The sequence below is a fragment of the Vombatus ursinus genome, unplaced genomic scaffold, assembly GCF_900497805.2.
Source record: "Vombatus ursinus unplaced genomic scaffold, bare-nosed wombat genome assembly UNPS02014817.1, whole genome shotgun sequence".
NCBI lineage: Eukaryota > Metazoa > Chordata > Mammalia > Diprotodontia > Vombatidae > Vombatus > Vombatus ursinus.
Window position 1 is genome coordinate 11170951 of NW_020954595.1, and position 14881 is coordinate 11185831.

At 46.6% G+C, this 14881-nt stretch overlaps 1 protein-coding gene across 1 annotated transcript in view; it reads left to right on the forward strand.

Moving 5' to 3' along the window:
- AOAH (acyloxyacyl hydrolase) overlaps positions 1 to 14881 on the forward strand; it is a 115584-nt gene that overhangs the window by 83523 nt on the left and 17180 nt on the right. Inside the window, exons 16-18 of the mRNA XM_027835812.1 lie at positions 3275 to 3357; positions 8306 to 8342; positions 11125 to 11199. Of these exons, the coding sequence (XP_027691613.1) occupies positions 3275 to 3357; positions 8306 to 8342; positions 11125 to 11199 (195 nt within the window). The remainder of the gene's footprint in view (positions 1 to 3274; positions 3358 to 8305; positions 8343 to 11124; positions 11200 to 14881) is intronic.

A 14881-nucleotide genomic window follows, 5' to 3' on the forward strand; every position in this document is an offset into this window, starting at 1 on the left:
CATGAGCTTTCTCATAGACATACCTGACATATCTAACATAAAAGCTGGATACGACGCTCAGCAGAAATCCCAGGGCTGGTGACCAGCACCCAATCCTGGCCTTCGCCTAGCCTTTGTGGCTTGTCCTGCTTCATTATTAGGGGGAAAGTGGGCTTCTTGATTGGGGAAGTAGACTCCCCACTTCTCGTATCCTTTGGATCACCTCCCTCACCCCATTTCTCCTGGGGAAAGTTGCTAATTATATAATAATAAGTTAAGGCTTGCCACCTAAGGAGATTCCCAGAAAGGGGGAAAGTTTAAAAAACTGGGACCCAATGTACAAATGTGAATCAGATATGGAATAAGATTTTATTCCTATACAGAAAAGGGAATTCTAAGCATAAAAGTCTAATAGCATGCATTACAGAATGATTAGAACAGAATTTAGCAGCAATCTTCCAACGGTCTGAAGAGTCTTCAGGGCTAAAGAGTTTGACCATCCTGCTTATTACCCATTTCACATTTCAACATTGCAAGTTAGTCCAGCCAAGTCAAGAAGTATTTATTAAGCATTAGTAAATACTTAATTAGTGAATGTGCTAAGCACTGGGAATACAAACACAAGTCAAAAGATGGTCCCTGCCCTCAAGGAGCTTATATTCTTTTTTTTTTTTGTGAGGCAATTTGGGGTTAAGTGACTTGCCCAGAGTCACACAGCTAGTGAGTTTTTATGTGTCTGAGGCCAAATTTGAACTCAGGTCCTCCTGACTTCAGGGCTGGTGCTCTATCCACTGTGCCATCTAGCTGCCCCTGGGAGCCTACATGCTACTGGAGGAAAACAATTCACAAAAGGAAGCTGAAAGGTAGGGTAGGGGAAGCACACAGGGTCAAGATAGATAAAGGGGGGAGGAGATAGAGACAGAGACAGAAACAGGGAGAGAGAGACACAGAGAGAAACTACATCTTGGGGTGGGGGGGTTACATGTCCTAAACTCTTTTAAGCAAAGTTATCTTTGATTTCTTATTAACACAAGGTCAAGGCAACCTTGCCTATATATGGTTTCCATTTCACAATCCTTTCTATCACAAAATGGGCTATTGATTATTCAATTTTCTCACAGCTCTCAAGTCCTCCATGAGAAATTCAATTATAGAAGAGGTTCCCTGTTTGGAACAAGGAAATAAGATTTTCTGGCAAAAGAAAAGGTTATCTTGGTCACAGGATTAGGGACTAGACGTGTGATTTCATTGGTGCAGGGAACTCCCACATGAGGGAACTCCCTCTGCCAGTGCAGGACCCCCTTTTCTACACTACAATTTACAGTCCTAGAGAATTGCATGGGCACTGGGAATGTAATTAAGGTGCCCGGGTCACATAGCCAGCATGGATCAGAAGGGGCACTTGAGTCTTCATGCCCCTGCCCTAGCCTTCTCCTCCTGAGAACAGACATCTCAAAGCCCTGAGGCACCCCACCAGAGACTTCTTTCTAAATCAGCTTCAAAATATCAGTGATTGCTCTTTGAGGTCAACTGTTCAACCAGTTCTAAATAAACCTGATTTTCCCATCTCCTCATCCTCATTGTTCCATATTTCCCACAAGAATATATGAGAGACTCCAAATTCAGGTAAATGTCGCCAGCAGCTCCTTAATCTACCAAATCTACCTTAATCTGCCAAAAAGGAAACTAAGGCAGGTTATTCTGGCCCTAGTGTAGCCATGGAGGTGGGATCATGGCTTCCTCCTTTCAATGTTCACCAACCATCCCTTTAATGACAAATACCTTCTAGAATGTTGCCAAGCATCCAAGTGAAGGACTCTGGCCAGCAGTCTGCAGACTCCCATAGCTTCCCTTGAATAGATTCATCCGCCTAATTATGCCTTCTTTCTTTCTTTTATCTGTGTCTTTTGAAAATGGTGCACCCATCTAGAGTTATCTTCCCTTCATGGGTTTCATCTCCCAACCCCCCACACACACACATACACACACAAACACATACATGCATACATACATATACAGATACACACACACACACACACACACACACACACACACACCCTTGTTGCCTTAGGCCCTCTAGGTAATCTTGCTTGTCTACAAACTTTGTGTATTTATGCATAGATATTAGCAGCCATGGGTTTTAGACTTGCTCCCTTCTGGGACTGTATCTCCTGTGAGCTCCTGGATAGTGACAAAGCTAACCTTCCCTAATTGTAGCAGCTCTATTTGGTATCTGACTTGGTATCCACTCAAATCTTGCCTTCTGCAGGAGACCTTTCCTGGTCTCCTTACTCACCTACATGCATGCACACACACACACTCACACTTACATATGTACACACACATACACGTACATACACATATGCACATGCACACACTTATACATACACGCTACCCTTCTTCCTGATTTTACCTTCCATTTATGCTGAATAGGTCTCGTATGTCTATAGTCCTTTATGTGTTGTCTGCCCCATTAGATCACGAGCCCCTGGAGGGTAGGGACTGTTCCAGGCTCTCTTGGTCTCCCCAGCACATGAGCTCAGGGCCCAGCACAGGTAGTAAGTATTTTCCTCACCTGTAATGAGGGCTAATACTAGGCCTTAGCTCAAAGGGTGGCTGTGAGGATAGAAGAGCATGCCTGAAATGTTCCCAATTATGAAAAGCCAATAGAGGAATTGTTCCAGTCACAGAATGGCCTGGGGCATATTCACATTTTGTCTAAAAATTCCAGTAGCAGCCAGATAGCAGATGAACCCTGGACTTGAAGCTGGGAGAGACTTGGGTTCCAACCTTGCCTCTGATGAGCACTAGACTACGCTAATGTCCTCCTCCAAAGCTTCATCTGGGCTGGGGATCAGGTGCCCTGAGACTCCTGAAGGTCCCTGTGAGGGCTGTCCCACTAGTGACGGACCTCACACCTGTCCTCCCAGGACCAACTTAGAAGTCTATTTGGCAATTCTGAAGACAGTCTAGTAGGTGATGGAGGTACCAGAACCACAACGGTGGGATTCAGTTAGTAGTTTGGGGTCCACAAGGCACTTTCTGTCATCTCCCGTGTTTCATGTGTCAGTAGCCCCAGCACGCAGCTCAGAGCCAGGCACACAGTAGGTGCTTACAAAGTGCTTGTTAATCCATTGATCTGGTCAGTGGAGAAAGTAGCCACACTAAGTTCGGTTGCTGAGCTCACTAAGCACTTATTAACAGTCCCCCACTGGAAAAAAAAAATCCAACAAAACCAGGTGCCACTTTGGATCTTTTTATTTGATCGTCCTAAGATTCTGTGAACTCATTTCAGATTGCCGGACCACTCTATTTATCTCCGCCTACGTCAGAGAAACCGCTGCAATCACCGGGACTACCAGAATATTTCCAAAAATGGTACGTGTGTCCTACTGCTCTCTTCCAAGGGGACCTGGCCAGACGGTGCGGCCGTGCGAGCTGTCACTCGGCGATGTCAATAAAATGGCGTATAAGAGTGCGGAGGTGGGGGGGGTTGGAGCGTGGCACAGGTAGACTCCCTCCGCTCTTGCTCCTCTAGACGGGAGAAGCTGAGCCAACACCCGCCCTTGTCCAGCCTCCTCACTCCACTGGAGAGAATAGCAGGTCTGAGGCGGCAGTGAATATGACCCAGGCCATTCTGACACTCTGTGTAAGGCACATGCCCAGGGCCAGAGAGATGAGGTGAGCAAAGGGATGGGGGGTGGGGACGACAGTGAGCTCCGAGACAGTGCTTGGCGCAGGCAGGTGCGGCCTCTTCTCTTCTTTACAGGCTGAACGCGACAACGCTCGGCTCAGCTTTGTTGTTCTGTCTGTAGCTGTCATCATCTAAATAAAAATCAAAAGGACCAGAATTAAATATTCCAAAAAGAACCGAGTGCAATTGATATAAACCTACATGATTCTCCTGCTGTAGTTAGCTGTCATGACCAGATTATTTAAACATTCAAGTGATAAAACGGAAAAGAAAACTAAAAATCGTGGGCAAAGGGCTCTAATCACTAAACATCTGGCTGACAGAACTACACAGAAACCAGGGCTTCTGTCAGACTTCCATCTGCTCAAGAACTGTGTCTTCTCTGAAGGTCACCAGGGGTCTTAATCGCTAACTAAGCCACCTGGCTCCTTCTCCTTGACCTCTGTAAACTTTTGAAACTTCTCATGGACACTTTCTTCTCAGTGAGGTGAAGCAATGGACAGAGAACTGGAATCTGGAATCAGGAAGACCTGAGTTCAAATCCAGCCTTAGACTCTTAGTGTGGGACCCTGGGCAAGTCACTTAACTGCCATTTACCTCAATTTCCTCATCTGTAAAATGGGGATCATATTAACCTCCCTAGGTTGTTGTGAGGATCAAATGAAATAGTATTTGTAAAACATTTAGCACAGTACCTGGGACATAGTAAGTGCTATATAAATGTTATTGTTATTATTTTTTGTTGACTTCCATGACTTCTCTGGCCATTCCTCATTCTCATTTACTGGATCACCACCCATCTCTCGAACCTTAAACATGAATGACCGAGAAAGATTATGTCCTGGACACTCACCTCTTCGCTCTCTACCCACACTTCCTTGGTGATGTATTTCCTCTCCCCTCCCCTGATCACTGCAGCTTTTTAGCCTGCTGAGTTTACACACCACTAAGACCACCAGGTCTTCTTCAAGTGAGCTGCTGTCTAATCAGTCCTCCTCCATCCTCCAACTGTCTTTTTAACCCAAGACTTACATTCATACACACCTTGGGGGGCAGTGTGGTATAGTGGACAGAGACTAGCCTTGAAATCAGCAAGTCCTGGGTTCAAGTCCTGTCTCTGGCACATCCCAGGCATGTGACATTGAGCAAGTCATTTAACCTTGGTGCCCCAGGCAGCTCTTGACCCTTGTCACTTGTGGAGCAGGAGCCAGTCTGAGCGTGTAGAAGGAATGACCGCGCTGGAAGTGCACCTTTTTGGCCTCAGCACCGCCGCCCGTCAGGCCCCCAACCCGGGAGTCCAGAGTCCTGCAGGCATCTTAAACTCCACTTGTCCGAAGCAGAGCTCATTACCTTTCCCCCAAAATCTGTCCCCCTCCTCCCCTTCCCATTACTGTAAGAGGCACTGCTATCCTGCTGGCCCCTAACACTGGCAACCCAATGTCATCCTGGGCTCCTCTCTCTCTCTCTCTCTCTCTCTGTCTCTCTCTTCTCTCTGTCTCTCTCTCTCTGTCTCTTTCTCTCTGTCTCTCTGTTTCTTCTCTCTCTGTCTCTCTGTCTCTGTCTCTGTCTCTGTCTCTCTGTCTCTCTCTGTCTCTCTCTCTCTCTCTGTCTTTCTCTCTCTCTCTCTCTCTGTGTCTCCACATCTAAGTTGTTGCCAAGGCTATGATTTCACCTTTGCCACATCTCTCCAAAATGCCCCCTTCTCTCCTCCGACAGTGCCCTTGCCCTGGTGCAAGCCCAAATCACCTCACACCGGATCATTACAATAGGGAGGGGGAGGGGGTCTGCCTGCCTCATCTCTCCCTACTCCAGTCCGTCCTCCATTCAGATTCCAAAGTGAAGGTCAGACCACGTCACCCCCCTACTCACTAAATCCCAGTGGCTCACTATGGCCTCCAGAAACAGATACAAAATGCTGGGCTTGGCATTCAAAGCCTCCTCCCTCTCTTAGAATATTGGACCAGGTGACTGGCATTCATCTAGGGGAGCTAGGTGCCCTCTTCCTATTACCTTCCTTATCTTAGGTACCAGCTTCCCACAAGCCCTTGGGTTCTGTCCTTTGCAGTCCAATGGTCCTTCTCCTTGGCTGAGAAAAAAGAAGTTCAATGAGTTGGGCAACTCTTCCTAACCTCTATCACCAGTGGATCTTTTCCTACCCACTCCCCAGCATTGGTCCCATTCCTTCATTGTTCCCCTATTTCCCTCCATCTTAATTTTTAAAAAAGCAAGATAAGAAAACCTTGTTGTTCTTAGCTTTCCTCATCAGTCTCAACTTATTCCAAGCTTTAGACTCCTGACACTGTTGCTTTAGTCCAATCCCATGCTTTTGTATTAATTCTGTTACCTGCCCTCAGTTGTGTCATCTACACTCATCTTTTTAAAAAACTAAACTTGTTGCTGAATGTTCCAATCAAATGAGATAATATATGTAAAGTGCTTGGTAAACTGTAAGGAACTACATAAATGTCAGCTATTACTAAGACAATGGTTTTAGAAATAAAACAATAGATTGAATGAAAAACAGAATTATTTCAATGAAGAGTGAAATGTCAGAAACATCAGAGGGAGCAGAAAAACATGTCAAGAAAATTACAGAGGATATAAAAATAATAGCTAAGGAAAACAGGATAAGGAAAGATTTAAAAATTATCCAACTGCTTGAAAACTGAACCAAGGAATCTGAGCACTACATTATGGGAAATCATACAGGAAACTTTCTCAGGAACACTGAAAAAGGACAGATTGCAAATTGAATTCACTTTATGTCAATAGAAGTGAATTCCAAATTCAACTCACTCAGACATATCATGGTCAAGCTTCAACAGTACAATGATAAGCAGATGGTATTACAAGCAATCAAGCAGAAAAAGTATCAAATATCAAAAACAAGTAGCTAAAGTGCACAAAATATTTCTATATAAACAAGAAATGATTGAATCTGTAATATGACATACCTAAAATTAAGAAATACAGGACTTCCTCATCAAATTAATTTTCTGGTGAAGAATTCTCTTTGAAGATGAAGGACATTTAAGATTCCACAGGAATTTCAAGCATTTGTGGAAGGGAATACTAACATCAAAGCAGTTTTAATGATAAATAGAAAAGCTTAAGGACAAAGAAGATCCTCAACATTACAATGCAAAGAGGAAGTGACACGTGATTGAATTGTTCCCTTCTAAATTTTAACCATAGGCTGACAAAAAATAGCGTTGTTCTGATTCACAACTAAGTGATACAGATAGACTTTGAGGAGAAGGAAGAGGAGATAGGGGAAAGAGGAATAAGTTGCTTGTGGTTGTCACAGATAAAGAAAAGCAGAAAATAAACATGGCAAAGCAAGTGGAAGAGGGAGAAGGTACAGAAGTAATCCCACAGCAATACCTCCATCTCAAAATGGAGGGAAGATGGGAACGTTGATTTTTTTAAAAATAGCCTACAGCCCCGACAATAGAAATGATGGGACATATCATGTTGTATGAGCATGTATATGTTTTTGTAAAGGTTGAAAAAGGGCATATTTGAATATTTCTGTTTTTCTGGGTGGTTTTTTTCTAGTAATAATAAAAAAAGAATCACAGACATGTGTTAGAAAATTTCATCTTCCCAGGAATGTATCTTCTATGTGTAACAGTTGCTAAGAAACGGGGATCTGTCCTTGGCCTTGTTCTGGCTAACATTTTATCAGTGACCTGGATAAAAGCATAGGTAGGCTGCTCATCAGGTCTGCAGATGACACCACGCAGGGAGGGAGAGGTAACCCAGTGAGCAACATCCTGGATGGGATGAAATTGAACCAGAAGCAAACAGGAGGCAGACTACTCCAGGGCATTTCTGGTTCTCTAGATAACTCCTCTCTGGGGTTTGAATCATATAGGCTAGCCTGAAGAGAGATGCTGCAGCTGGTGGCCCTTCCATATTGGCCATTTGTCCCCCAGCAGGATTATGGGGGTGGGGGGGGCAGAGCAAGGCGGGCATGAGGGGTAGTGCTTTACCATGGGAAGATGAGAGCTATTAGGAAGGGGAAAGACACCCCAGTAAAGGAGGGGAGTGAGAAGGGAAGCCCAGCTCAGATAAAGCTGGTGAAACCACAGCCAAAAGGCAGGGAAAGGAACTGAATCTGGGAGGTGATTGAGAAAGAGAGTGATATGGAAGAGGACAGAAAAGGAGAGCACAGGAAATGGAGTTGTGACAGGTGCCACTCCCTCCCTGAGGGGGTGAAGAGAATGAAGTGCTCAGAATGGGGACACTGGGCAGGCACCTCAGACCTGCAGACCTGGCTCATTTTCCACAGTCAGCCACAGCTTTGAGAACACCAATGCCTCCGTGTGGGTAGGGTGCAAGGACTGAGGTCAGGAAGACCTGAGCTTGAATGATCCTCAGACATTTGCTCCCTGTGAGACCCTGGGCAAGTCATTTACCTTCTCTCAGGCTCAGTTTCCTCATCAGTAAAATGAGGACGGTAATGGCATTTGCCTGCCCGGGCTAATGTGAGATTCCAGTGAGGTCTTGTGTGTTCAGGGCTATTTTTTATTACTCTTCCCTTCCAAATTCTCCCCTCCAAGCTTTCAGGCAAGACAGCCTGCATTTGCTGGTGTCAGATTTAACTTATTCCTTCTCTCCCTGTTCCAGGTGCTTCTTCCAAAAACCTTCTGAAGTTCATGGGAAGGTGAGTGCTTGCATGGGGACTCAGCAAAGGTTTTCAAGTACCTTTCCTAAGTCTGAAGGCAGAATGTGAAGGTGCCTGGTGCAGGCAAACTTGACTAAAGGGTCAGAGGGTTAGTGTGGGAGGTGCAAAACTGGGTTTAGAGGAAGGCGCAGGGCCAGGCTGGCACCCACTGAGCCCAATACGTGTCTCAGGGAGGAATGTGCAGACATGACTGGGGAGGGAGTGAAAGCAGAATGCAAAGGGGGTGAAATTGGGACAGGCAGGGGTGAAGGAAAAGCACCCAGGCAAGATTGGCTAGAGGTTTCCTGGGTTCCGGGTCATGAATGGGGACTCTTCCAGCATGAGACTTGACCCAGGTTCCTGGTACAATAGACTTGGAAGTCCAAAGGTCATCTAGCTCCCCACACTTTAATGGGCACTCCCTCTCTCTCTCTCTCTCTCTCTCTCTCTCTCTCTCTGTATACATATATATATGCATATATATATATATACACACACAACAAATGGTGTATATTCTGATCCACACCCCTCCCTGCCCACCCATCCTGTCCATGTCCTCCTATAAGCACCACAAGAGATGTATTCCATGGCTGCAGCCCTTCCTCAGTTTCTCCTGATGTAATGAGTGCCCCTGTGGTCTCTCTTGCCATCCACTGGTTATCCCATCCCTTCTTTCCTGTCATCTAATTTCTTAATTTATGCCTGTCCTTCTTTGGTGTTCCTTATTGGTTCTTTGTGGCAGCCTGGTCACCCTCCCAGGCCATCCTCCAGGGGACCTCTCCACCACCCTACAGATGATCTTCATTTTCCATTCTCCAGAGACTGTTCTGTTCTGTGTCTCACAGTCATAAAACAACAAAACTGGTAAATAGTAGAAGGAGTTTTGCTTGGGGTCATAAATGGATCTCTGTAATTTCCCGAATAGCAACCCAGCCCACTTCCCTCCTCCTGTTTCATGCTGGGCCAGCTGGTTGTCCATTTGTCCTTTCTGTCCTGAGTATGCCTACTACCCATCCAACAGCTTCTTGTACTCCGACATTCCTTGTTCCCTCAGTCTTTTCCGTGTAAAGAATCAGGGCAAACTTGTTTAGTGGTTCTGGGTGTCTTCAGGGAGGCTCATTAGTGTTCTGGGGCTTGATGCACCCCATCACCTGCCGACAGGAGCATGTGGGAGACCTCACCCTGCAAGCAGAATCCTCTCTCCTCAGTATCCTCCTTCGTGGGACATGTCCCTTTGATGACCACACTTCACCTTGCTTTCTGCCTCACTTGAAGTGAATATCAGACGGTTGTTGAACAGTGCTCATTCAGCTATCACGTCCTTCCAGAAATCTAAAGTTATTGTGACGCATAAATGGGATGTGTTCATTGGAGGCAGCTTTAAGGTGATGCTCTGCCGTCATCCTCCGTCAATTCTTTGTCATATTCTACAAAGAGGAAGCTCAGTGGGATCCCCTGCTATCTACACCTTCCAGCCAATTTCAAGGTGGTCAGGGTATGGCCCTCTGTAGTATATGGCTCGCTCGTGAAGGCTTGGCTGTTCCCTATTGCTACCCTTATCTATCAGGCCTTTGGGAATGTGTAGACAGTTTTCAAAGATTTTGTAGAGATGGGAAAGTAGGCATGTAAGTTGGTAGTTGTCATGTAACAGTCATATAACATTGAGATTTTTTTTCCCCACATTTTGGTACTATCTCATCTTTGCAGATCTTTTCTATTTTTTTTCTTTTTGCTCTCCTTCATTTTTCATCCTTAAATGCCCTTGGGATGACTTTGTTTAGTTGGATGCCTTGCCAAAGCTTTCTTTCAACTGTTTTAATTCCCATTGCTGCTCTCTACTTTATGTGGCAATACCACTCATAATCCACCACCCATTTTCCATTATCAATTACTTGCTTGAAGTTATTTCAATTCTGTGTCTTATCTTTTGCTCATTATTCTTCTTCTAGCTTTTTAAAAACTAAATCTGATCTTTGCTCTAAGAACATAGTAGTCTAACTACACAGAGAGTTGATCCAGAGGTAACTCCCACATTCATAGAATCTGTTCTTGTCCATTAAATATAATCCTTCTCATTTTTTCCATCCACTAAAACAAAAGATGTTGTGTTTATCCCAATTAAATTTCATCTTGTTGGTTTCAACTGATACTTCTAATCTGCCAAGAGCTTTGTGGACCTCAATTCTGTCTGTCATCCAGCATTTTAGTTCTCCCTCCCAACTTTGTGTCATCCTTACATTTGATAAGACTAATCATTTAATTCAGAAAAACACTGAGTAGCAGAAAGCCAAGGAGAGATCCCTTCATCATCTCTCTAGAGACTTTCTGCTAGGCTGACATCGATCTGATACTGAGGACACTATGGATCCAGCCACTTCCAAGTCACCTAACTATACTGTCATCTATCACACACACCTCTTATCAGGTCAGCTCAGATATTGTAATAAATACATCAAATGTCTTCCTGAAATCAAGGCATTCCAGGACCTGCCTTTATATTTACCCTCATGATCCATTATTTTCAAATCTATAGAATCGTGTGAACTTGGTTTGAGGGGATTAGAATTACAGAAGAAAATAAGAGAACTGAGAAAGTGGTTGGTCATTATGGGAAGAGAGAAGATTGAGGGAGAAAAATTAAGGGGAAAAACAAGAAACGTCAAGAACAATCCACTGAGCTGGAAGATTCCACCAACCATAGATCCCCAGGGATCTCTTGGCCTGAGTCCCAGGTTAAGGGTCAAGCAGTTCCCCAACTCTACCTTTGTCTCCTCTTTATCAGCTTGTCCAGGAACCGGCTGTTGGATCACCCCGCCATTGTAATCTACACCATGCTTGGGAATGACGTGTGCAATGGGTGAGTAGTTGACCAAGGTCATGGCCATTCTGGTTTCTTTCCAGTGTTTGACCCTCTTCCTTTCTTTCTACCTCGGCAGCCAATGCCAGTGAAATAGAACATTCAATGTTTATGCTCAAAGCAACTTTAGAGATGGATCATGGTGTCCAACCCCTGTATTTTATAGATGAGGGAATACAGCCCATTGAGTGGGAAGGACTTGTCCTTCGTCACCCAGCTAACGAGTGGCCAGACTGAGATGCCCAGAAGGCAGAAACAGAACTCAATGGTGCTGCCCTTGCCCAACACCAGTTTTCCAACCATGACTGTGCTAGAAACAAACCCCAAGGTTCCCAAGGCCCTTTTCTTTCCTAGTTCCCTTCAAGAACCCCAGGACTCCTTGTTTTCATGATGGGGGATATTCAGACATAGGTAATTGAAGGAGTCAGGGACGGGCACTCAGCATGCCAGGGAGGGAGATGCCAGGGTGGGTATTCCAACTGGCATGCCAGCTGCTGTCTGTCCTTCCAGGGAGGCCACTTCTCTACTCTCCATGGAGCTGCCCCAGGATCCCATAAACCCTCTCCCTTATAGGAAGCATCCTCGGCAAGAGCTCACTCCCATTGCAGCCCCTGGGGGCACAGCACAGGCTCAGCTCTGCTCCTCCCTCCACCTCGGATCCCCTCTTTCTGCCCTTCCAGCCTGGCATGAACAACAACTTGGGATTCCCAAGCAACCTACCATCTACAAGCAGCTTCAAGCCCAAATGCTGGTTTTCATTTGCTCTGCTCAATAAATAAAACCCTGTGAAGGGGCAGAGCAAGTGTTATGATCCCCATTTTATGGATGAAGAAACTGGGGCCCTGAAGAACCAATCAGCTTGTCAAGGGTCACACAGCTGTAGTTCAGAGAGAATTCAGACCCAGCCATCTCCAGACTTCAACACCAGCATTTTTCCCTTTGCCTACATTGTCTCGTGTCTTATGCCAAACTACATCTCTAATACAAAATGACTCAAGTACATCTCCTCCCCACCAACTCCCAGGTCTCTCCTGAATGCTGGGAAAACCTTGTCCTGATGCTGAAGGCCCTCATAGCCCTCAGAAACAGGACTGGCCCAGGTGATACAGCAAATGTCCTGAGAGAGTCGAGGGAACTCCCAGGAGCAGGGTGCTGGGGCAAGTATCCCCACAAACCACAGGGCAAACATCTGCCCCCCAGAGAACCAAGGCACTTCCAGTATATGCTCAGACACAGCCCCCCTCCCCCATGCCAGGTGGGCTCAATCCCTGCACTTCTCAGAACTTTCTGTGTGTTTCCTCGACCTTTGAGAGTCCATAGATAGCACCATCGCACACAGGCTGCATCCCAAGTGTGACTGGAGCATGTGTCAGGGATGATGGGATAATGCCCCCAGCCCCACCTTGGAAAAGTGTCTTGCTTCCTGAGGGGACAGGAGAGAATGAGGGGGTTAGGACTCTCTGTATTGAAAAAGTCATGCTAATGTTTTCCCCCACAGCTGTTTCTAAAAATGGTTCTTCCATTGGAGTGAAAACCTTTGGGTATAAATAGGAAGGCATATTCTGGGCACAGCCTGGCATTTCTAGCTGCAGTGACCCAGGGCAAGTCTCTTCACGTGTCAAGGCCTCAATTTTCTGTAAAATCTGTCAAATGGGGGGGTTGGGGAAAGGACCGATCAAGTCCAACAAGCTTTTAGCAAGGGCCCTGCAGATGCAGAGAAAAGATCAGCAATCCGTCTGCCAAGAAGGGAGGAGGGCGCCAGCCTCCAAGTTGTGGGCCGCCTCCTCTGAAGAGCAAGGGTTGGGGAAGTGATGACAATCGGCAGGGTGACTGTTTGGTTCCTGGCTGTGAAATGGGCTTCAGCGGGGGTGTGAGTGTGTCAGGACCAGCTCAGCACCCAACAGGGCCCGTTTTGCCGGAGTGGGCCAGGAGCATGGCGGCTGGGGATGGTGGTGCAGTGGGGCAGACATCTTCCTTCCCTCCATCGCTGTCCCTGCTTCCGAGTACAGGGACAGGCCCCTTGTCTGAGCCGGGCTGCTCTGCCTCCAGCAGCTCGCATAGATGGCGGTGAGGCCAATGTGCCCAGGGTGTGACGAACTGACACATTATGTCAATGTCCACCGTACTTAATATGATGGTTATCGGCATGGTTCCCTTGCCATGAGGTTATGTGTGATAAGATCGAGTGTTTTCTGAAGGGTAGGACCCTGGGGTGGGTGGACAGACATCAGACAGGGCAGATGGTGCAGATGAGGCCTGGAATCTCAGTCGCAGAAAACACGAGCTAGGTTGGGGATCTCCATGGGCCAGGCCTTCTTATCACTGCCAGTCAGCTTTTGGATGGAGACCAAATGACATTTAGCAAGCCACCAAGAACATTTCGAGTTATTTTTTCTTTTGAGTTTCTCTCTCAGAACACTGCCTGTCACCCCGGGCTTTTGTATGGGAGACACTGTGTGACGTCAGTCAGATGGCTCACAAGTCAAGGGGGCGTCGGTGTGCCTGGCGAGGTCCTTGTCAGGAAGGAGGCACCTATGGTTAGGGACTTTCCCGTGGTGTCTGGAAGTGCATGTCTAGGAACTATCATGGGACAAGGTGCTGGGCTTAGGGTCGGGAAAGACCCAGGTTCAAATCGCTCTTCAGACACTTGGGTGGGGAATGAATGAGAAAGCCTTTATCAAGCCCTCACTAAGTGCAAAGACCCTGGGCAAATCACCTGAGCTTTCCAGATCTCGGCTCCCTCCTCTATAAAAGGTGGAGATTGGCTTCATTGGCATCTTAAGCGTCCTTCTGGCTGTAGTTCTGGGACCCTTTATCCTTCAATGCAAGAACTGAATCAGTATTAACAACATCTCATCACGGTAAACAAAGGCAAGAAGGAGGAGGGCCACAGGGGGCTTCCACCCCTGAGATCCCACAAGCGTGTGACCGCCACACTGAGCACGGTCCATTGCCAAGATTCGGCGATTCTGCTGGGTGAAGGTTCTGTCGTTTCCATAATTAACCCAGAGAAAGAATCCGTTGCCCTCAAGAAATGCTTGAAGGACAGACCCTGCAGGTGGGGACTGGGAAGAGCCCAGAGTGTTTCCTCAGCAGGACACTGGGGACACAGGGACCTGGCCCCTGGGGACACAGGTGGCCCATCTTCAAATGGCCCCCTCTCTCACTCAGAGAATTTAAAAAGCTGGCTTTTCTAATTAAATGAAGCTGGTTGGACATTGATTTCATGGAGGAAAGGAAATGGTCCCAGGTCCTTTGTGCCTGGAGTCATGAATTTCCTTCCTCTGGCTTTTGGTCCCTGTGATTTGTGAGGGAACACGTGCGCTCTGCTGGGATGTTTGTCACCTACATGAGGAAGCCAGTCAGAAGCAGATCTTCCTTGTCAGTGACCCTGAGAAGCTCCGAGTCAGAAGGGGTGGGGAGGGGAGCCCCCGAGCAGTGAGCAGGGAGGCGGAAAGCTCAGCTCTCTGCTCTGGTCCCTGCCCTATGTTACATATACATAGCCTATACCCTACTCTATAAATATTGATTTATAGAGTGATCTAGGTCAGTCTCCTCACTTCTCCCACTGAGACCAGGGAAACATGGCTGATCCCCACATCCAAAGGCTCCTGTGGAACTTGCAAAGGCCACTAAGGGCTCAGCAACGCCAGGAGGGCACAGCCTGCCAGTGAGCCCCAGC